This window comes from Mytilus trossulus, chromosome 3 (assembly GCF_036588685.1).
Source record: "Mytilus trossulus isolate FHL-02 chromosome 3, PNRI_Mtr1.1.1.hap1, whole genome shotgun sequence".
Lineage (NCBI taxonomy): Eukaryota > Metazoa > Mollusca > Bivalvia > Mytilida > Mytilidae > Mytilus > Mytilus trossulus.
Window position 1 is genome coordinate 18,593,776 of NC_086375.1, and position 25,927 is coordinate 18,619,702.

Below are 25,927 nucleotides of genomic sequence, written 5' to 3' on the forward strand. Positions count from 1 at the left end.
AATTTCATTTTTCAGTTATTTAGTATTTTGTAAAAAAGGGGGAGGGTATTTTTACATGTCATTCCGTATCTAAAAATCAATTTATAATTATTGCTTAAAACTTTACACACTTTTTTGTTACATTAATCTTAAGATCTGTATACTTTTTGCATATGATTCAAAATTTTATTTTAGTGATATTTAGTTTTTTTGAAAAAAAGAGGGGGGGGGGTTCATATGTCCCTCCGTATCTCAAAAACAATATATGGTTATTGCTTTAAACTTTCTCAGAAATTATTTATGATTGTTGCATTAAACTTTCACACAAGACGACAGGTGTATCATGCGCTCATGGCGCAGCTGTTTTTAAGAATATAATAACTTTTTAAAACTTTCATGGAATGTCACTTAACTTTTTCAGAAGCTTTTTCATAATTATTTTGATCCATTATTTTAACTTCTAACATAAATTTGTTTCAGTATTTCTGGCTCATATGATAAGACTGTCAGGGTATGGTTTAGACAGACATTAATCCAGTGGAAGGTTATCAGAGGTCATACAGCAGCAGTTAACAGTGTATCATGTGATGGAGACTGCTTTGTATCAGGGTCCAGTGACATGTGAGTTATAAAGGCATCTCAAATTGTGTTTAAATATGTGTAGTGTTGCTTGAAACTATTTAAAAAGGCTTAATTGGACATACATTTATAATAATGAATAATGAAATATGCTTTTGCCATATGGCTATATATGATAAACGAGACACAATTATATATTATATATAAAAAGAAAATGTGGTTTGATTACCAATAAGACAAAACTTTCCACAGACTAAATGACACAGAAATTAACAACTATAGGTCACTATACGGCTTTCAACAATGAGCAAAGCCCATACTGCATAGTCAGCTATAAAAGGCCCCAAAATGACAAATGTAAAACAATGGCCTTATTTATGTTAAAAAATGAACGAAAAACATTTATGTAGCACATCACCCTGGTATCTTTAATCAGTCTTATTATATACAGAATTTGCAACAAACTTGACTATTGACTATTGTAAAAGTTTTTACATGACCCCTTTCAGCAATAAAGTGTGGTAGACATTGAAATGTCAAGTATGCCTCTATCTGCTCTCTCATTTTGCTAGATTTTTATAGAACTTATACTACAGGTTAATATCAGCAATATAGCAGACAAGTTTTATAATGGTGTTCAATGAACTATTTCTAAAAGAGTTATGTTCCTTGGAAATATTAGATTTAGGGATCTCAAAGGTACAATTTTTATGCCCCATTTATGGTCATTATGTTTTCTGGTCTGTGAGTTCATGCATTTGTTTGTTCATTCATCTGTTCGTTCATCTGTTTGTCCATCTGTCCCACTTCAGGTTAAAGTTATTGGTTGAGGTAGTTTTTGATGAAGTTGAACTCCAATCAACTTGAAACTTGAAGTACACACGTTCTTTATGAAATGATCTTTTTAATTTTTATGCCAAATAAGAGATTTTATTCCATTTTCACGGGCCTTGAACATAGAAAATGATAGTGTGGATGGTGCATCCATGTAGTGGGGACTCATTCTTGTTTTTTAAACTATAACATACTTTAAATTATGCTCTTTTATAAAGTACACAATAAAAAAAAAACTTTTTTGTCCCCTGTGCACACTTTTTATTTATAAATTGTTTTAAAAAAAATCTATATAACTTTTTTATTGCCCCATGGTAGATAAAATATGTGCAAAAACTCTATTGAACAGTGTACATTGTTGAAGATACAAATAGAGCTACTTGAGCAACTCAAAAGTATATGTGATTAAAAAGACATTATCTCAAATTATATTGTGCATCTATAACCAAATGCAATTAAATGAAAAATATTTAAAAGTTAAAAACGATATGGTTCATTTAGAATGAAGTTTTAATTTAATTGTCTACAATTAATTTTCAGTACGCATTAAGTTTATTTGAAAGTGATTGAAACTGCTTCTTTTAAGAAATTTTTGCAAGAATTTATAGCATGACTGCTTTCTAGTTATCTCCCTAGATACAGTTTATTTCTCTGTAGTAACTGATCATCTTTCTCATCTGTTAGGTGATCTACATTTTACTAATTTAGAATATTTAGATTTTCATAACATAGAACAATTTAGAGAAAGAATTTCTGATAGTATTTTCTGAATTGGTGATTTTCTACTATTATTTATTGTTTTGGCTTTTATTGACTCCTACAGTATGGATTTTACTCTCTGTTGAAGGTTGTGCAGTTGACCAGCACATAATTTGGACTCAAATTATATGTCACTTTTAAACATATTCTCCAGATAAGCACTTATCCTAAAGTTGATGTAAAATTGATATGATTGGTATGTTTTGGTCTGAATCTCTTGTTTTTATTTAAAATTTGAATTCATATGTATTAGAACATGAGTCTTATATTTATTATGGCCATACATGACCTCCACCTTCATTCTTAATAACCTTAATAATTCATTGATGAATCTTTGTCAAATAATTCTATTAAACTTAAATCTGACAATTCCTACTGTCTTTACAGAGAATGGTAATAGGTTCTATTGGCTTATAGATGCCTTTTTATGCCCCACCTAAGATAGCAGAGGGGCATTATGTTTTCTGGTCTGTGCGCCCATTTATCTGTTCTTTTGTTTGTCCATTCATCTGTCCCGCCTTAGGTTAAAGTTTTTAATCAAGGTAGTTTTTGATGAAATTGATGTCCGATCAACTTGAAACTTCGTACATTTTTCTAATTTTAATGCCAAATTAGACCCAATTTCACGGTCCACTGAACATAGAAAATGATAGTGCGAGTGGGGCATCCATGTACTAAGGACACGTTCTTGTTGTAAGTTGTAACATTAGTTTGAAAAAAATAAGACACGAGAAGGGGTAATATCAGCATCACAATTACACTAATTCAAGCAGCAATGGAAATGCAGGGGGATAATTCCAATTGACGTAATAAATAAATTGTACTGAAATTTATTGGACAATATCGGCCAATCAAATTGCGAGAATTCACTCTAAATCAGGATAAAAGAAGTTATTTGAATAGTCTTTGCAATACAACATAAAATCTTGAAGATAGTAAGTAAAAGGAAGGGAGACTAACAAAAAAAAATCTACAATCAAAACCAAATTATGCAGAACTACTTAAAAATCAGTTTAGATGAAATACTACAATAAGTCTAAAAAACAGATGTAGCAGATTACAAAAACATAAAGGTTAAACAATACTTATTTAATGGTATCATTTACAAGAACACTGACTGTTAAACCTGCTTATGTATTAGGTACACATTGAGAGTCCAATAATTTAGGAGGGAGCGATTGATCATATGTTATTGAAAAGCATGATGATTGCAAGAGTTTTCTATCTTATTTAATGACTTCTTGGTGTAAATATTGAAGTTATGCCATTCAGCATAATAGATCATTTTAACTAACCAGGTGTACTAGGTGTCTGTAAATGGCCCTCTGAGATCCTTGCTTAAAGTCACCCTCCTTGGAAATTAATGAACAAATGGCACCAATTTTGATCTAAATGATATTCTTGCAATTGGCAAGGGTATCTCTCAATCTGTAGCCATTTGCAAAACATTACAGAGAAATAAAACAAAATTTTATAGGAGACAAGTTTATTGGAATGATATAAAATTGAAAATGGAAATGGGGAATATATCAAAGGGACCAAAGAGCAGACAACAGCCCAAGGGCACCAAATGGTCTTCAACCCAATGAGAAAATCCCCCACCGGGAAGTGGTCCTCAGCTGGCCCCTAAATAAAATTGTGTACTTGTTTAGTGAAATAGATGTCACACTAAGCTTCAAAACATATAAATGAACTAAAATTAAAAAAACATATAAATGAACTTAAATTAAAAAAACATATAAATGAACTAAAATTAAATAAAAATTTAAATGAACTAAAATTAAAAAAACATAAAAGAATAACAAAGGCAAGAGGAATCTGACTTGGGACAGGGGCAAAACATATTGAAAGTCTCAAGTTCTTTTCTTAGCTTATCTGTCTTTTCATATTTTTGTTGTTGTTTTTGATGGGATATTTATATCTTGGCATTCAGGATATATTTGTTAATATAAGCACCAGGGTTGGTTTTCCCAACATTTTTTAACAGATATTAAAAGTTGTTTCTAGAAAAAGAACAAAGAACATTTTCATACTAGTATTGAGTGTTGCTTTTGTTATTACAAATGATTATTAAGATCACATAAAGATACATTAGTCTGTCCTCTATTCAAAGTATAGTATAAACAAGCTGAGTGCTATGAACCTTTAGTAGTTTATGAGGTCTCAATGGCTGAGCAGTCTAAGTACATAGTTCATATAAATTGTATCTCAAGTCAGTTAACACTAAGTCTGTGAGTTTGAAGAAGCTTGATTTTTTATTCTGAATACCATTCTGATCAATCATGGACCTAGAGGAAGATTAATACAACACTGTTCTTCATTCACACATACAGAGGCTTAGGGTGCCTGTGCCCCTTTTTTGGGGAAAAAATTTAGTTTATTATTAAAGGAATCACTGAGGCATGACTTGAGCGGGCCCCTCTTTGGCATCCAATGGGTCCCTCCTTTTCTGGATCAACTTCTGACAAAGTCTGAAAAATTGATAAAGTGTGCAGGTTATTTCATTTCAGTGGGTTGATACTGGTATTGTTGGACGGCTAGCCTTTAGGCTAGTTCATCAGTTCAATATTCAGTACTTTGGTACTGACATGATTTATGACATAGGGGTCACACCTTTCTTAAATTTAGAAATTATAAAGAAACTTAGGTTCCAAATTAGCTCCCTCAGGCAAACTTAACCTTGATGGATTTAGCTATTCTTTTTAGATTCTTGTTCATCTAATAGCTCATCACTTATTCAAGTACTAATACATTCATGGTTTTTATGGAGGTAAATCCTGAAAAGAGCTTTGGACTCACCAAATTCATAGTGCTATTTTCATTTTAGAATCCTGAAAAATCTCTAAGCATCTTCCTTCCAATTTAGATACTTCTTAGCAATGTTTTTTACAAATGATATTATAAGAAACTTTTGAATTTTGACCACCTGTTGCAGGTTATTGTTTTTGTTTTCATGAATTTTTAAAGTTGAATTCATAAAAATAAAACCATGTAAAAGCAACCATAAGTCTGGTAGTTCACAAAAATTCATGTCATATTTGGGACCTAGTGTTAACAAAGTGACATATAAAGAATGTTAGAATATAGATTTAAATACAATAGATATGTGACATGTAGAGCAGTCTCTACCAGTCAAGTTGACTTCTGATTGGTTATCACATGAGGTTATATTGACATCATATTATAGTTCCTGTTGTGTAAACCACAGACCACTAACATAACATCTGGAGTTTGTCACTTAAATAAATTATTTCATTATTTGTAGCTAGTAGGGGATATAAACCTAGAAGTATTATCATTTATCAACAAAAATTACTGTATTTGGCAATAAAATTAGAAAAAGACAATATATCAGTAGCACAGCAATTCATTTTGCCATGCATGCAAAAGCCTTATTTAATCAGATAAGGTACTAATAACCCATTGATGACAAATCAGTTATGATTTTATTCCAAATCTATAACTATGAAACATCTTCTGAAAATGTTAGATATACAAAATTATAGAAATTGAAATAGAATACTGACACTTTTCTTGTTTTATCAAAGCTAATTGCTCATTTAAGAAAAAAAGAAAATAGATATAGGAAGATGTGGTATGAGTGCCAAGGAGACAACTGTCCATCCAAGTCTCAATTTATAAAAGTTAACCATTAAAGGTCAGGGTACCATCTTCAACACGGAGACTTATATATGATTATTTATAATTTCTATGTTATAATCAGATGAAGTCTCGCACATTTTTGACTTACGCCCCTCCAATATGAGAAGACTTTTTCTTTAATTCTTGTGCTTTTTTAAATATCTTGATCGGTGTGAGAAAAATATTTCTCCAGAGACACTAGTGAAAAATCTGTTCTTTGCAAAGGATTGGTCAATATTTAATTGTGACGTTAAATTTTCTTGGTTTCTTGTAAATTTTCATATTGTTACGTCATGAAAAAAGGCTACAATGCCTGTTGACATAACATAAAATGTACAGAACTTTCTTCTAATCTTTAAAAAGGAAGAACAAAAATCATTAGAGAAACAGATTCCACCACTGTAACTCGTGTATTACAATATTTCTCTACTCTATAGATCTCAACAGTTAAATTTTAATAATTTAAAAATCTTGTTAAGCCTTGTGCCTTAAATATATTAAGATTTAATTGTCTGGAGTGGAGAAATATTGTGACACACCCGTTGCAGTTGTGAAATCTATATATCCTATACATACAAATCATCATCAGATGGAGGAGACATTGCTGGGAAGATTTAAACAGCATCAGTGTTAATTTACATATCTTGGTTGGTTAAGCCTTCATCAAAAAATTGTTTTAAAAATGTGAATCTCCTTTTGAAAAGTATTCTCAAGACCTAAAGCCTAATCTTCTCTTTCTCCCTCTAGTCTTTCACCATAGTTAAGTAGTTGTATATCATGTAAAATTGGCCTAACTATAGTCAGCCCTTGTGTGTTTTTTCCAAGTGGAATGTTTGACATGTTGCTGTTTCCCCTTATTAGCTGATTATTTTTTAATTCAAAGAAATATTGACTTTACAAAAATAATTTCTATGACAAATCACCTATTGAATATTTTGTCTAAGAACCTGCGTTTGAGGTTTGAGAACCCAGTATAAAACAAGTCAAATGAATAACAAGAGTTTTGATCAAATTAATAAAAACATGACATATTTCAGGTCATATAATTTAAGCTTTTGTTATCTGTTTTTTATCATGTGCAAAATATTTGAAATACATAAAAACAAACAGAAACTTTGAATAGTAATTAGGGAAAATTTAAAAATTAAAGAAAAGAAAATTGAATGGTAAATGATCTGCATGACCTTTATCATCAATTGATTTTATTATTTTACATTTATTTGCAGAAAATTTGATAGACAGAGATAATCTTTTAACAGTTAAATAGACCAGCAAATTTTCGCATTTTTCCAGAAATTAAAGTACATAGAGACAATTAAAGTAGTAAAAGCATCTAAGTGGTAAAAGTGACCAGAAAAATGAAATTTATAAGGAGGTCAATATGATTTTAATCTACCATTCATCCCTTATATGAAAAGACTATTTTAACTTTTGATTTGTTTTTACAGAAACTGTTAAAGGGAGGTAGAGAAATTCTAAAAAGGGAAAATATCTTATCATTATCATAAAAAAAGGGAACATGCCCAAACAAACTAAAAAAAATTGTTGTGATATTTAAGTGAAGCAAAAATCTTTTTTTTTTGGGTCGCATTGATAAAAACAAATGTTTACAGTTACATGTGTAATATTTCACTATGATATAAATAAAAGAGATTTCAAGTATATCTCCATTTGACACCAACAAAAATAACCAAACAATTTCTAGAGGGCTGTACACAGTGTTAAACAAAGGACAAGTGTCTGTACAATATATCAAGTTCTAAACCTGGGTCTAAAATAGAAGTGAATAAATGGTTATCAAAATGACATAAACATTAAGATATGACATAACTGCTTAGGATCAAGGCCTATAACATGGTATAGTCAAACAGAAAGGAGGTGAAATCAGTGTATAGTTTGAAGCCAAATGCCTCAAATATGACATTGCAGAAAAAACATAACAGAAAAATCAAGTTTAAAGTAAAAATCAATTTTGAGTGCAAATATTAAATAGAAATATTTGAACTGAATATTCATATAAGAATTCTTGTAGTTAATTGAGGCTTGGAAAAATATAACATTGTTTTAATATTGGAACCTCACATCTTGGCAAATGGCAGTAATATTTATAAGACAAAACTTGTTTAATTTGTTAATGACATCATTGCTGTATGTCTACCTATTACCACAGAGATGTATTTGATTAACAGATCTTTTGAAAAATCAACAAGACTGTAACACATTAATGAACAGAAAGGCACACTGTCAATACCAATTATTCTGTCTCAACATTGATACTATCAAAACCATGTCTGACCAAGGTATTGGAGAATTATATCTACAGACAATTAAGTGAAAAAGTAGTACAGAAAATATTTTTATTAAAAGATTGTTTGTTAAACTTACAAAAATAATTCAACAATTACATAAAGTTGCAAAATTGGTCAATAGCTATCAGTTGGTATTATAATGTACAAGTTGTAACAAGTATATGTCTGACAAATGTTATTTGGCCTTTACATTACATATGTTATGCATCAAAAGGAAGTTAAATTCTTAGTTAAATATAAAAAAGAAGGTGCCTGGGACAGTAGTGTAAAAGTACAACATAAGAGCAAACTAAAAACCTTTTGAAAATGGATGATTAACTCATCAGATATACAAAAGAATTATTCCTACTAAAAATTATTGCCAAAACAAAACTTGTTGAATTTATCTGTATGGCTGGTTTCTTTTTTTTTTCTTTTTTTTTACCTACTGTCCTGGAAGAAAGTTAACCAATATTGTAATAAAATGGCTACAAATGTTTATTTTTATGGAGAAGATAGACAAATTGTCATAAAACAGTTGTAATTCTTATTCAATGTTGGTGAAATATCAACATAAATATCTCACAAATGTTTGTAGAGAATTCTATTAATTGTCTTAAGTTTATGTCAGATATGGAAAGTATTGACAAGAAATCTTTAAAGATGGTCAAAACAACAAAACTGTAAAACAGAATAAAATTATTTTACAGTATTTTATGTCTGTTCTTGAAAATGAAAATTTAATTTTGCTACCGATTAATATTATTACATGTATCTGTTTGATGTATATGTTACAGTAAATAGGTGAAATTAGGAATTACACGTAATTACTAAACGTTTCAGTAAATACCTGTAATTACTAGCCAATTTAGTAATTACATGTATTTACTAGTTGTTTCAGTGATTACTGGTAATCACTGATTTTTTTTGTCATTTTTTCAGCTATTTACTAACTTGATGTTTTTGTTTTAAAATTAAAAACATAATTCAAGATACCAAATAAGAAAGTAAAGGGATAGGGATTTTAAGGGAGCTTACTTAAGGATGTAGGAATATAAGGCACATCAAAAGTACATACCGGTACTCTTTAGTGTTTGTGAATTGAAACTGGAAAATGGTTGTTTTATAGGTTTTGTAACTCTGTAAATATATGCATGCTAGACAATGATATATATCTAAAACTGATTTTCATAATTTGGTGAAACTAAAATCTCCATCATGCACTGTGGTTTAAAACTTTAAAATAACTTTATCCAAATATCCTGGATTTCTACCAAACATGGACAGAAGCAAAATTTTTATGATCATATCCAAAAGTAAAGTTTGTAAAAAGAATCCTTTTTTTTCATATATGACTTATAAATGGACTAGAGTTTTTTTCCCAGTTAACATTTCATACACTATGCAGTTAAAGTTTTAAAACATTAGGTTTTATAAACCATCCTGGATTTTTTTCCAAATTTTGACAGAAGCTTCTTACAGTACAAGTCAAAAGATAGTATCTAAAGGAAAATTTTAATATTTTTTCCTCATTTTTGTCAAGCCTGCGATTAACAGCAAAAGTAGGCTATTTGTTCTTCAAAACCATTACAACTTTGATAGCTTAATACATTGATAACCCATCTCCAGATAGAGGTTGAATTGAAGGTCACTTGAATACGTATTCAATGAGGTCCAAATATTCACTCGCAAGTGCACTCATCAACCTGGTTTCTCAGCTATTTTAACAAAATATTACCAGATTGGCTGCTAACCGCGAATTATAATTTCACTATATCATTTTTATTAATGATTTAACAACAATTTTTTTTTTTTATTTATATATCTCGAAGCTAATGCACACAACAGTTCATTCCAGTTCTTAACCTACATAACGTTATCTTATCTGTATAAGGTAGTAAGTCTAAATATTCTTAAAATTCAAAGTTTTCTTTAAAAAATTAAAACATAATGCTTTAGGAGAATTTTCCATTTCTGATTTCCATGTCTGCTGAAATTGGTCAAAAATTATCTGCTATAATGCTCAACTTGAACCATTTTGGATTAAAACTAAAGTTACTTGGATTTAACCAAATATCTAAAAGTCCATATTTATTCAAGATATTTTTTATAGAAATCGTCCATTCCAAATTTACTGTACTGTACTAACTGATCTTTTAGTTAGTATAACCATAACTTTTGATCACCTGACCATAATACAACATTGTTTTAGCAGTCAGTAAATAGGTGTAAAAATTCATTTTAAAATTAGTAATTACTGGTAATAACTGGGTCGTTTCAGGAATAACTTGTATTAACTAAGAGCATCGGGATTACCTGTAATTCCTAAATTTTAGTAATTACATGTAATTCCTAATTTCACCTATTTACTGTAACATATATAAAGATAGCAGATTATATAAAAAAGAAGATGTGGTATGATTGCCAATGAGACAACTATCCACTAAGACCAAAATGACACAAACATTAAAACAACTATAGGTCACTGTACGGCCTTCAACAATGAGAAAAGCCCATACCGCATAGTCAGCTATAAAAGGCCCCGATAAGACAATGTAAAACAATTCAAACGAGAAAACTAACGGCCTTATTTATGTAAAAACATGAATATTGTCTGTTTTTTTTTGTAAACAGATTTTTTTAAATTATGAAATTGAAAATGCTCTTTATGAAAATCCTAGTTGTACAACTTTATCATTAATTTTTCTCTCAACCTATTGCAGTTCATTCACAATTTCAACCCAATTACAGTTTGTCTGTTCAACTGATTATAGATTTTAACAAACTGTTGTACAAGAACCATAGTCAAGTCTTCTAAGTGCAAGTGATAGAATAAAGAATACTAACAATCCTATTAGACTTTAACTCCACTTCATATATGTGCTTTGAAAGGATGGATTAATTTTTCTTCACATGCTTATTTTAAGAAGTCATTTCAGAGGTGATTCCAAGGGGTGCCCAACCCAGGATAAGGAGGGAGGTTTCCAACTTTATGACCCCATTCAAATGCATTGATCAAGAATTAAAAAGTGGAGTTCCATTACCTAGAACCTCCCCTTTTTGGATCCTACACTGCATTTGAAAGATAGGGTAGTAACTTTTGAATAGCCATAAAAATGACCAAATGCTGCTTGCACACTTTAGAAATAATCTTTTCTATTGTATGAATCAAACCAGTTTAATTAAAACATGATATACTACAGCTGAGCAGTCAAATTGCATTGATGTATATTCATATGTGATATACAGCCACTGACCATATATCACTTTGTTTATGACGTTGACCATGTGTTTACGTAGAGGTTTATTTATGATGTCAATAAAACATACAGTTTTGTGGAAATTTTACGTCTTCTGATAAAAAATAAGAAATAATAGTTTTTACCCTAAATACTTCATTTAGAACAGTTAAATAAGAGTTGCAGTATATAAAGAATAGCCATACATTGTCTCGAAATATCAATGTTATTTGTACTCGGCTCGAAACAGGTAGAAATGCTCGGCACAGCCTTGCTATCTACCTTTTTCTAAGCCTTGTACAAATATCATAAATATTTCAAGACAAAGTATGGTTATTCTATATTTATATCCCCCCCCTTTCCACCACCACCACCACTTTTTGAAAATATTGAATTAGATTGTCTTATCTCCCTTTGAATTTGAAACTTAAAGAAAACATATTTTAGCTAAACATATTTTTCAATAGTTATTTTCCATTTTAATTAACAAAGACACCTTTGTTTAATGTGTCTTTGTTTAATGGAAAGACAAATGATGTGTCAAAAGAGATTATTCAAAAACAAAATTTTGACATTTTTATAGCAATTCAAAAGTTACTACCTTAACTTTCAGATGATTTATTACAATAAATATATATGTAGAATTTACAGTATCCTGTCATAGTAACCTTAAAGTCAAATCTAATATAAACGATAAAGATTAAAAAAATTAATTTAATAGAAATAACGAATATTTAAATAAAAATAGAAATTAGTTAGATTTCATTTGATGTAATAAATTTCTTTTGGGTCAGAATTTTGAATGAACTGCAGTAGGTAGAGACAAATTATTACAATCAAGTCACCTTAAATGATAATATATATAAACATATTTCTTATCATCAGCCAAAATAAGAGCATGCTATATTGATGAATATAATGAGTACACATATAATCTGTTATTGCTTGTTTATTTACAGGACACTTAGGCTTGTAAACATACAAACATCTGAATGCTTACGCATATTTAGTGGCTGCCAAGACCAAATTCTTTCTGTAGTAGTAAGTATATATAATGTTATGAACTGTACACTTATAGTGGTCAAACAAATGAATCTACTGTATACTTATATTTTATTCAGGAAAAAATATGAAATGAAGAACAAAACACAAAGCAATGAATAGTTAAAACAGAGAAATGAAAAATGCAAATGTTTATAAAACTTTCAAACCAATTACCATTGACTTATCAATAGTGGTTCCCTATAAACTAACCTTAACTTGTAAACTATGCAAAAGTTTTTAAAGAACCATGATGAGGGGCTGGTCCATATCATCTCCATGATAATAAGACCTGTTAATACAACTGTGTACCAAATATCATTGACTTAAAGGGTGTGGTTCATCTTTAACTGATCTAATCCAAACCTTAACATGTAAACTAAAATTTCAAGTCAATAGACCATGAAAGGGGGTGGGGCCAAATAATATTCATAGAAATGATGTGCCAATGCTTATACAACTATTATTGACCTGCCATTTGTGGTTCCTATAAAATGACCTACAGGTAAATCACAAACAAATACATTGTCACAGGAGACACCACACCCCTTTTGCTTTTTTCAACCTCCTTGAGGCAAAAACCTAAGCTTGTTTCCACTTTTATTATACATGTCTAACAATTTTTTTTATTATTATAATTCACTTTATTATAAGTGTTCCTCTCAATTTATTCCTGTTCACTAAATATTCTGACAAAACATTTTGGTTTTTTTTCAAATCAAACTGTTCATCTGGTTAGAATTTAAAGCAACTGCAAATAAGTCAAGTCATTAAAGTGCAAAGTGATCAACCGTACTTACAATCATGTTACAATTATTTTATGTTGTAAACACTCAAAATTATATTCACTTTAATAATTATAGTTTTAAAAACAATTAGCAGAACAAGGCCATAAATATTTTTGATTTTTTGGGGTAGGAAAGGTACATAATTCAGAAGAGATTAACTCTTTTATATATAAAGTAAGAAATATGATTGCAGCTTGAGGCTTTTTCAACTGAGTGAGTACTTTACTTGACATATAAATTTACATAATTATCCAAATTCTTGCAGGTGTAAACCATTAAAACAATTTAACTTTCTCAATTAAATCCTTAAATAGATAACTAGAAGCTTAAATAATGAAACTACATTCATGTTGTAAGTGACAGATCTTTGAAAATGTATCATATAACATGTGATTGCTGCTAATTATAACAATTACATTTCTGTCTAGAACAATATTTGTTACTACAGTACAATACAGTGATTGATCTTTTTATAGTCATTGAACTAAACTGTCAAATGGTGTATTGGAACAATTTGAACTTCTACCAACAGGAATAAATCAAATAAAACACAATCAAGTTATCAATATTTTTGGGTAAATTTGTCTTTATAAATACTCTAATAATTGCCATACTTGAACATTTTGATGACAATTTGTAATTTATAGATGTGTTTATGTAATTTTACCTTTGTGACATTGCATGTTGTATGTAAATAAGCCATTGACAGTTACAACATGTTTCCATTTTAAGTTTCTTTGATGTCTTAAGTGTAGGTGTTAAATACATTGATGACTATATTATCTTTATAAATCTCAGAATGAAAAACAGTGATTACATCAATTAAAAGAGGATTTTTTTTACTTTTCCTCAAATTTATTTATTTATAACATTTGCATCTAATGAATTAGTTTAGCAACACAAAAAATATCTGTAACAGAGATTACCATAGATATCTTTTTTTAAAATAGCAAAACATCTTTTTATAACCATGCCTTAGGTGAAATGGGCTTTACGGTTTAGTCTTATCAGTGTGTTTGTCCGTTGATTTTTGTTGAGCCTGGGACTTCTGTTACAGAAAGCTCAAATTAAGGACAATGATTTGGTGGCAGGGACAGCGTTTAAAAATATTCTTAAAAGCTTTATATTTTAGAAGAAGACCTGCATCCTTCAAACTTTGTATATATATGCCTTATTTTATGAAGTTTCTGTCTGTCATATGTCCATTGCTCTTGACTTCATTTTCATAGTTCAGTGACTGAAAAGGTTTTTAGTATTCTTAATTTCTCACTTATTATGAGTAATAGGATAACTATATTTGGTATGTGCATATCTTGCAATATGTTCATCAGGTCTTCTAACTTCTGAAATATAAAGCTTAATACAAATAGTCTACTCCTGTTTCATCTCTGACAGATTGTAATTAGATATAGGAAGATGTGGTGTGAGTGCCAATGACACAACTCTCCATCTAAATAACAATTTAAAAAAGTAAACCATTATAGGTCAATGTACGGCCTTCAACACGGAGCCTTGGCTCACACCGAACAAATGCCTGTCAGACAGTTTTCACTTGACCTCAACCTCATTTCATTAAACAGTGAACATGGTTAAGTTTTTGTGGTCAAATCCATATCTCAGATACTATATAAAAAATCTACTTTATTTGGTGCATGAAATTATTAATTGTAAGGAGTAAATGTCCAACTGGCAGGTATCATCTGACCTTGACCTCATTTTCAATGTTCAGTGGTTTAGGTTAAGTTTTTGAGATTTAGTCTGTTTTTCTAATACTGTATGCAAAAGGTCAGTGAATTTGGTGTATGCAAATATTTTTCCAATGTACATGTCAGTCTCACATGTTTAATTTTCCCATGACCTCATTTTTACAGTTCATAGCTCAATGTTAAGTTAGTAAAGTAGGTGAGACATTTCAGCATGTGCTCTATTGTTTAGGTATGAAAGTAATATCTTAAGACAGTCAAGTTCATATCTCAGATACTATAAGCAATAGATATTCAGTGTATGGAAGACTGTAAGGTGTAACTGGCAGGTGTCATCTGACCTTGACCTCATTTGCATGGTTCAGTGGTTATAGTTAAGTTTTGTTTTTTGGTTTGTTTTTCTTATTCTGTATGCAAAAGGTCTACTATATTTAGTGTATCAAATGATTGTAAGGTGTACATGTTTAGCTGACCTTGACCTCATTTATGGTAACTTCAGTGGTCAAAGTTAAGTTTTTGAGTGTTGGTCTTTTTTCTAATACTATAAGCAATATGTCAACTATATTTGGTGTATGGAAATATTTTCTTATCTATTTGTCAGTCGCACAGGTGTTATTTGACCTTGAGTTCAATTTAAGGGTTCATTGCTCAGACTTATGTTTTTGTGTTTTGGTTTGTTTTTGTCTTGCCTTGACGGAGTCAAAAAGCGAGACATAGGTATGCTGTTTCCAGTGGGCACTGGCAGTGATGGCATAAACAATGTGTTAGTTTGTGATTAGGTCAGTTTATTGGGAACCACAAGTGGTAGGTCTTTGATATTTGGTATGCAGTTGTATAAGCATTGGCATATCTCATTTCCATGGAGATAATTTGACTCCGCCTCCTTTGTCATTCTATTGACTTTCAAAATATTTCTAAGTTTAATATCATGTATTAGTTTGTGATTAGGTCAGTTTAAGATTAACTGCTTATGTAAAGTCAATGATATATGGTATGCAAATTTATTGGCATTTTTTGCAAGTATTGTTTCCATTGAGATTATATAGCCTCATCCCCTCTTCATGGTTCATTGACTTTAAAACTTTTTCATAGTTTACAAGTTAATGTTTGTATTCAGATTTGGGAACAACTTCTAATAAGTCAATGGTATTTGGTATGCAGTTGTATTATCATTGGCACAGTTCATTTAAATGGATATTGTTTAGCCATAGAACTCAGTCATGGTTCATTGACTTTGAATATTTGCATAATTTGTTTAAAGATGTTACAGTATTGCTATTTTGATTTCAACATTTGCATAATTAAAATTACAAAAAGACGAGACATATATTCTTAAACTATAAACAATCAGTCAACTGTATTTGTTGTATGGAAAAAATGTTAGCTGTACATGTCTGCCTGGCATGGTTCATCTAACCTTGACCTCATTTTCATGGTTCATTGGTCAATGTTTAGTTTTCTTGGTTAATGTTAAGTTTTTGTGACAGTTGTAATAAAGCTTTACATTTAGGACTATCAACATAATATCAATGATAAGAAAAGAAGGTGAGTGCACTTTTGTTTTATAAACAACAACATCAGCTAACCATACAGTATGTGTTTTTCTCATTGTTTAAGGTCAAATGGTTACCCATTATTGCTTACGTCCACTTCATTTGAGCTTTGGGGGCTAATTGTTTCATTGGTAATCATAACACATCTCCTTATTTTTATAGCAATAGTTTAATTGTTCTGAAATGTTATAATGTGTTTCTATGTATATATATATATATATATCAATGAACTTTTTAAATGTAAATGAACAAGGTAATAAGTCATCTTTTTTATGTTTAGATGCAAGGTGACTTAATCATTAGTGGTGACTCTGGAGGCCATGTATACTTTTGGAACAAAGAAACAGGTGAGACAGAGGCAGCTGTACAAGCACATGATGGACAAATACACAAAGTCTGTTTTCATAAAGGAAGATTTTTCACAGCTTCAAGGTATATTGTCATAATTGTTTAAGAAATGAAAAAAAACTGCAACTCCAATTATTAACCATGTTTAAAACATATGTTATCTTTTTGGATGATAACAGATTTCTAGGGGGAGTGTGGTACAATGATAAAAAATAAATTTGATACTGGTACATGAGACTTGGTAAGTCTAATTTAAAGTGTTTTTTCTTATATTCCTATTGAAATTTTAACATTTCAATGATAACATTCAGCTGCAGTTTTGTAATATACTATCAGTTTTGTCATATCTCAGACCACATTTCTTGTATAAATTTTCTGCTGAGTGCATTGTGCTGACATCATACTTTGAACTTCTCTGCTGAAGTTGTTTGACAAGACACAGTACTTTGTATGAACTTTTCTGTTGAAAGTGTTGAGTACAAAATTGTAGAATGATTACCATTTTAGTCTTTAAAGCATTCTTGTATTGATTAGAGCATAACTACTGATAATGGGTTCTGAACTATTTTACTTTAATATCTATAAATATAGATTCTTACATTGATACCAGTGGATTATCGGATTTATCCAATCGAGATAGTTAAATTATCAATTTTAAAGACCGAGCCGCCTCGGCGAGGACTTTAAAATTTATAATTTAACTATCGAGATTGGATAAATCCGATAATTCACGAGTAAATATGTAAGAATCTGTTTCTCTAATGATTAAAAAGACATTTTCTTTTTTTGTTAACTGAAAATCCCCTTCGAGTGCCTTTCACATTGCACGAAGTTGTCAATTTCATTAACACCTGTTATCAAATTTTGATTCATCCAGTTAGCTAAAAAGGTCATGACCCTTAAAATCATCCAATGATCTTTTGAGATCACCAGCAACCACACGTTGATTAAATTTTTTTATACAATGGGTTCGGAAAGGGATAAATTTCCATAGAATTAGAGAAATATATATATATATGAATATATTCTTCTCACCTGAAGAAAGGAAAACAAAAACATTTAGAAGTTTCACTGAAATAAACTCTGTCTGTAAAGGGTACTTGTGGACATTTAGTCAAATTACGAAATTTATGAGTATTTGTTACTTTCAGTGATTCTACAGTACGAGAATGGGACCTGATGTCAATGACAAGTGTCAGAGTACTACAGGGACACAAGGGACCTGTCAGGGACATAAAGGTAGGTTTTATAATGACAAAGACCAGTGGATATCAGAATTCTTATCTTTCATTTATTTAATTTTTATGGCTGAAAATTACAGTGCATTGCTTTTTGGCAATTTGACATTTCTAAAAAATGTTTATCAAGACCTTGTCAATAAATATTCAGTATCAACTTCACAAATTATACATGATGGTCTTGAAGTGAAGAACCTAGTTACTGACATTGTTTATTAACTTACTAATGTGTTATAGTGTTCTTTTGTTTGTCTTTGTAAATTATTAACCTTTACAGTTAAGCCCATTTTTAGCTCTTCTGGCCCTAAGGACAAAGTGATCTTTCCTCAATTACTTGGTGTCTGTCATCTGTCGTCCTTCCTCATCATCTGTTAATTTTTATAAATGTTCTCTGAAACTACAGGTCCAAACCAAACTTGGTCACTATCATCATTGGGGTATCTAGTTTAATAATTATGTTAAATGATTTTACCTGTCAACCAAGATTAGCAGTTATTTTGAAAACTATAAGTGCTTTGCTAAATGTATAAATGGTAAAATCGATCTGCATGACAAGATTTAGTGACAACCTATTTTGGAGTAATGCCCCTGAAATATTGATTTTTACAGTGTTTTATAGTTTGGCTGCTTTGAATTTCTAAAAAAATATTCTATAGGAGTTTGACATGTAAATAGCAAAAATGACCGAAACACAATGAGTTACTACAGTATATGCATATAAAAGTTCTTATTAACAAACTTGAACTTTTACCAGGTAAGCCATACAGTAACAAGTCTGCCTCTTGTTTTTTTTTATAAAATATTCAGCTATGTGTTAATTGTTTGTAATTGGTTACCAACACCCATATCATTAGATGTTTGTCAAGAGGATAAATTAAAAGCACAAGTTAAACAATTATTTGTAAGTGTTTTATTTTTCACCTTTGTGAAAAACATTTGTATGATTGCTTTGATGGCCTTGTTTTTTTCATCCCATTATTTTAATGACCAACTATTGACCTATGGTATGTTTCAGTGCTTTTTATTTGATGTAATTTACAGTTAATTAGCTGTAAACATGTATGAAATATTGTCTGATATATTTTTTTAACAGTATTGTTGTACACCTGTTATATAATAACAAATTGTATAGTACCTAAGAACATACAAATTTTATTGTAATCATCAATCTGCACTGGTCCTTAGAATGACATAAAACAGGTGGAAAAGAAGGAATAAATTTGCAGTTACTTTAGAAATATTTAAAATTTACTGTGTTTCATATGATGATAAAAGTGACACAAAAGCTGAAATTGCACCTTTGTTCAGATCAGTACTACTGGAATATGCTACTGGGTACCTCACATCTGCCAATGATATTGTAGAAAAAAAAGCATTATTTTACAAGAACATGTATTGGATACAATTAAATAATTATATTTGATATATAGAAAATGAAATGAAATGAAATATGACTGCCTATGATACAAACTATCCACCTAATCACCATCACTAAATATGGTCTTCACTTAAACAAAATTAACTTTAGTACATTGTGTCAGGCTATGACAGATTAATCCTGTTTACTCTAAAATAAAATGAAAAGATCTGAAATACATCCAGTTGAAGTAGAGCAGGAATGTCATATAACCTTTCTAAAGTTGGCATACCAGTATAACAAGTGAGACCAAAAACACTTAGTTTGTTCCCATTCCTATCAGCCGATTTTCGAGCAAGAATACTGCAATCATCTACTAGCTTGAAGCTAGAATACTGCAATCATCTACTAGCTTGAAGCTAGAATACTGCAATCATCTACTAGCTTGAAGCTAGAATACTGCAATCATCTACTAGCTTGAAGCTAGAATACATACTGCAATCATCTACTAGCTTGAAGCTAGAATACATACTGCAATCATCTACTAGCTTGAAGCTAGAATACTGCAATCATGTACTAGCTTGAAGCTAGAATACTGCAATCATCTACTGGCTTGAAGCTAGAATACTGCAATCATCTACTAGCTTGAAGCTAGAATACATACTGCAATCATCTACTAGCTTGAAGCTAGAATACTGCAATCATCTACTAGCTTGAAGCTAGAATACTGCAATCATCTACTAGCTTGAAGCTAGAATCAATCATCTACTAGCTTGAAGCTAGAATGCTGCAATCATCTACTAGCTTGAAGCTAGATTGCTGCAATCATCTACTAGCTTGAAGGTAGAATACTGCAATCATCTACTGGCTTGAAACTAGAATACTGCAATCATCTATTAGCTTGAAGCTAGAATACTGCAATCATTTACTAGCTTGAAGGTAGAATACTGCAATCATCTTCTAACTTGAAGCTTGAATACTGCAATCATCTACTGGCTTGAAGCTAGAAAACTGCAATCATCTACTAGCTAGAAGATAGAATACTACAATCATCTACTAGCTTGAAGCTAAAATACTGCAATCATCTATCTACTAGCTTGAAGCTAGAATACTGCAATTATCTACTAGCTTGAAGCTAGAATACTCCAATCATCTACTAGCTAGAAGCTAGAATACTGCAATCATCTACTAGCTTGAAGCTAGAATACTGCAATCATCTACTAGCTTGAAGCTAGAATACTGCAATCATCTACTAGCTTGAAGCTAGAATACTGCAATCAACTGCTAGCTTGAAGCTAGAATACTGCAATCATCTATTAGCTTGAAGCTAGAATACTGCAATCATCCTCTGGCTTGAAGGTAGAATACTGCAATCATCTTCTGGCTTGAAGGTAGAATACTGCAATCATCTTCTGGCTTGAAACTAGAATACTGCAATCATCTACTAGCTTGAAGCTAGAATACTGCAATCATCTATTAGCTTGAAGCTAGAATACTGCAATCATCTACTAGCTTGAAGCTAGAATACTGCAATCATCTACTATCTTGAAGCTAGAATACTGCAATCATCTACTGGCTTGAAGCTAGAATACTGCAATCATCTACTAGCTAGAAGCTAGAATACTGCAATCATCTACTAGCTTGAAGCTAGAATACTGCAATCATCTACTAGCTTGAAGCTAGAATACTGCAATCATCTACTAGCTTGAAACTAGAATACTGCAATCACATACTAGCTTGAAGCTAGAATACTGCAATCATCTACTGGCTTGAAGCTAGAATACTGCAATCATCTACTAGCTAGAAGCTAGAATACTGCAATCATCTACTAGCTTGAAGCTAGAATACTGCAATCATCTACTAGCTAGAAGCTAGAATACTACAACCATCTACTAGCTTGAAGCTAGAATACTGCAATCAACTACTAGCTTGAAACTAGAATACTGCAATCACATACAAGCTTGAAGCTAGAATACTGCAATCATCTACTAGCTTGAAGCTAGAAAACTGCAATCATCTACTAGCTAGAAGCTAGAATACTGCAATCATCTACTTGCTTGAAGCTAGAATACTGCAATCATCTACTAGCTTGCAGCTAGAACACTGCAAGCATCTACTAGCTTGAAGCTATAATACTGCAATCATCTACTAGCTTGAAGCTAGAATACATACTGCAATCATCTTCTAGCTTGAAACTAGAATACTGCAATCATTTACTAGCTTGAAGGTAGAATACTGCAATCATCTTCTAGCTTGAAGCTTGAATACTGCAATCATCTACTGGCTTGAAGCTAGAAAACTGCAATCATCTACTAGCTAGAAGATAGAATACTACAATCATCTACTAGCTTGAAGCTAAAATACTGCAATCATCTATCTACTAGCTTGAAGCTAGAATACTGCAATTATCTACTAGCTTGAAGCTAGAATACTCCAATCATCTACTAGCCAGAAGCTAGAATACTGCAATCATCTACTAGCTTGAAGCTAGAATACTGCAATCATCTACTAGCTTGAAGCTAGAATACTGCAATCATCTACTAGCTTGAAGCTAGAATACTGCAATCAACTGCTAGCTTGAAGCTAGAATACTGCAATCATCCTCTGGCTTGAAGGTAGAATACTGCAATCATCTTCTGGCTTGAAGGTAGAATACTGCAATCATCTTCTGGCTTGAAACTAGAATACTGCAATCATCTACTAGCTTGAAGCTAGAATACTGCAATCATCTACTAGCTTGAAGCTAGAATACTGCAATCATCTACTAGCTTGAAGCTAGAATACTGCAATCATCTATTAGCTTGAAGCTAGAATACTGCAATCATCCTCTGGCTTGAAGGTAGAATACTGCAATCATCTTCTGGCTTGAAGGTAGAATACTGCAATCATCTTCTGGCTTGAAACTAGAATACTGCAATCATCTACTAGCTTGAAGCTAGAATACTGCAATCATCTACTAGCTTGAAGCTAGAATACTGCAATTATCTACTGGCTTGAAACTAGAATACTGCAATCATCTATAAGCTTGAAGCTAGAATACTGCAATCATCTACTAGCTTGAAGCTAGAATACTGCAATCATCTACTGGCTTTAAACTAGAATACTGCAATCATCTATTAGCTTGAAGCTAGAAAACTGCAATCATCTACTAGCTTGAAGCTAGAATACTGCAATCATCTACTATCTTGAAGCTAGAATACTGCAATCATCTACTGGCTTGAAGCTAGAATACTGCAATCATCTACTAGCTAGAAGCTAGAATACTGCAATCATCTATTAGCTTGAAGCTAGAATACTGCAATCATCTACTAGCTTGAAGCTAGAATACTGCAATCATCTACTAGCTAGAAGCTAGAATACTACAACCATCTACTAGCTTGAAGCTAGAATACTGCAATTATCTACTAGCTTGAAACTAGAATACTGCAATCACATACTAGCTTGAAGCTAGAATACTGCAATCATCTACTGGCTTGAAGCTAGAATACTGCAATCATCTACTAGCTAGAAGCTAGAATACTGCAATCATCTACTAGCTTGAAGCTAGAATACTGCAATCATCTACTAGCTTGAAGCTAGAATACTGCAATCATCTACTAGCTAGAAGCTAGAATACTGCAATCATCTACTAGCTTGAAGCTAGAATACTGCAATCATCTACTAGCTTGAAGCTTAAATACTGCAATCATCTATCTACTAGCTTGAAGCTAGAATACTGCAATTATCTACTAGCTTGAAGCTAGAATACTCCAATCATCTACTAGCCAGAAGCTAGAATACTGCAATCATCTACTAGCTTGAAGCTAGAATACTGCAATCATCTACTAGCTTGAAGCTAGAATACTGCAATCATCTACTAGCTTGAAGCTAGAATACTGCAATCAACTGCTAGCTTGAAGCTAGAATACTGCAATCATCTATTAGCTTGAAGCTAGAATACTGCAATCATCCTCTGTCTTGAAGGTAGAAAACTGCAATCATCTTCTGTCTTGAAGGTAGAATACTGCAATCATCTTCTGGCTTGAAACTAGAATACTGCAATCATCTACTAGCTTGAAGCTAGAATACTGCAATCATCTACTAGCTTGAAGCTAGAATACTGCAATTATCTACTGGCTTGAAACTAGAATACTGCAATCATCTATAAGCTTGAAGCTAGAATACTGCAATCATCTACTAGCTTGAAGCTAGAATACTGCAATAATCTACTGGCTTTAAACTAGAATACTGCAATCATCTACTGGCTTGAAGCTAGAATACTGCAATCATCTACTAGCTAGAAGCTAGAATACTGCAATCATCTATTAGCTTGAAGCTAGAATACTGCAATCATCTACTAGCTTGAAGCTAGAATACTGCAATCATCTACTAGCTAGAAGCTAGAATACTACAACCATCTACTAGCTTGAAGCTAGAATACTGCAATTATCTACTAGCTTGAAACTAGAATACTGCAATCACATACTAGCTTGAAGCTAGAATACTGCAATCATCTACTGGCTTGAAGCTAGAATACTGCAATCATCTACTAGCTAGAAGCTAGAATACTGCAATCATCTACTAGCTTGAAGCTAGAATACTGCAATCATCTACTAGCTTGAAGCTAGAATACTGCAATCATCTACTAGCTAGAAGCTAGAATACTACAACCATCTACTAGCTTGAAGCTAGAATACTGCAATCAACTACTAGCTTGAAACTAGAATACTGCAATCACATACTAGCTTGAAGCTAGAAAACTGCAATCATCTACTAGCTAGAAGCTAGAATACTGCAATCATCTACTTGCTTGAAGCTAGAATACTGCAATCATCTACTAGCTTGCAGCTAGAACACTGCAAGCATCTACTAGCTTGAAGCTATAATACTGCAATCATCTACTAGCTTGAAGCTAGAATACATACTGCAATCATCTTCTAGCTTGAAACTAGAATACTGCAATCATTTACTAGCTTGAAGGTAGAATACTGCAATCATCTTCTAGCTTGAAGCTTGAATACTGCAATCATCTACTGGCTTGAAGCTAGAAAACTGCAATCATCTACTAGCTAGAAGATAGAATACTACAATCATCTACTAGCTTGAAGCTAAAATACTGCAATCATCTATCTAATAGCTTGAAGCTAGAATACTGCAATTATCTACTAGCTTGAAGCTAGAATACTCCAATCATCTACTAGCCAGAAGCTAGAATACTGCAATCATCTACTAGCTTGAAGCTAGAATACTGCAATCATCCACTAGCTTGAAGCTAGAATACTGCAATCATCTACTAGCTTGAAGCTAGAATACTGCAATCAACTGCTAGCTTGAAGCTAGAATACTGCAATCATCTATTAGCTTGAAGCTAGAATATTGCAATCATCCTCTGGCTTGAAGGTAGAATACTGCAATCATCTTCTGGCTTGAAGGTAGAATACTGCAATCATCTTCTGGCTTGAAACTAGAATACTGCAATCATCTACTAGCTTGAAGCTAGAATACTGCAATTATCTACTAGCTTGAAGCTAGAATACTGCAATCATCTACTGGCTTGAAACTAGAATACTGCAATCATCTATTAGCTTGAAGCTAGAATACTGCAATCATCTACTAGCTTGAAGCTAGAATACTTCAATCATCTACTGGCTTTAAACTAGAATACTGCAATCATCTATTAGCTTGAAGCTAGAATTTTGCAATCATCTACTAGCTTGAAGCTAGAATACTGCAATCATCTACTATCTTGAAGCTAGAATACTGCAATCATCTACTGGCTTGAAGCTAGAATACTGCAATCATCTACTAGCTAGAAGCTAGAATACTGCAATCATCTACTAGCTTGAAGCTAGAATACTGCAATCATCTACTAGCTTGAAGCTAGAATACTGCAATCATCTACTAGCTTGAAGCTAGAATACTGCAATCATCTACTAACTAGAAGCTAGAATACTACAACCATCTACTAGCTTGAAGCTAGAATACTGCAATCAACTACTAGCTTGAAACTAGAATACTGCAATCACACACTAGCTTGAAGCTAGAATACTGCAATCATCTACTAGCTTGAAGCTAGAAAACTGCAATCATCTACTAGCTTGAAGCTAGAATACTGCAATCATCTACTAGCTAGAAGCTAGAATACTGCAATCATCTACTTGCTTGAAGCTAGAATACTGCAATCATCTACTAGCTTGAAGCTATAATACTGCAATCATCTACTAGCTTGCAGCTAGAATACTGCAATCATCTACTAGCTTGAAGCTAGAATACAGCAATCATCCTCTGGCTTGAAGGTAGAATACTGCAACCATCTACTAGCTTGAAGCTAGAATACTGCAATCATCTACTTGCTTGAAACTAGAATACTGCAATCATCTACTAGCTTGAAGCTAGAATACTGCAATCATCTACTAGCTAGAATCTAGAATACTGCAATCATCTACTAGCTTGAAGCTAGAATACTGCAATCATCTACTGGCTTGAAGCTAGAAAACTGCAATCATCTACTAGCTAGAAGCTAGAATACTACAATCATCTACTAGCTTGAAGCTAGAATACTGCAATCATCCACTAGCTTGAAGCTAGAATACATACTGC

General features: G+C 31.8%; 1 protein-coding gene across 17 annotated transcripts in view; it reads left to right on the plus strand.

Moving 5' to 3' along the window:
* The window catches only part of LOC134710319 (uncharacterized), a 104,588-nt gene that overhangs the window by 50,735 nt on the left and 27,926 nt on the right, over positions 1–25,927 (plus strand). For all 17 annotated transcript variants that reach the window (XM_063570627.1, XM_063570629.1, XM_063570634.1 and 14 more), the window contains 4 exons: positions 460–600; positions 12,280–12,361; positions 16,686–16,837; positions 17,905–17,992. In XM_063570627.1, coding sequence (XP_063426697.1) covers positions 460–600; positions 12,280–12,361; positions 16,686–16,837; positions 17,905–17,992 — 463 coding nt within the window. The remainder of the gene's footprint in view (positions 1–459; positions 601–12,279; positions 12,362–16,685; positions 16,838–17,904; positions 17,993–25,927) is intronic.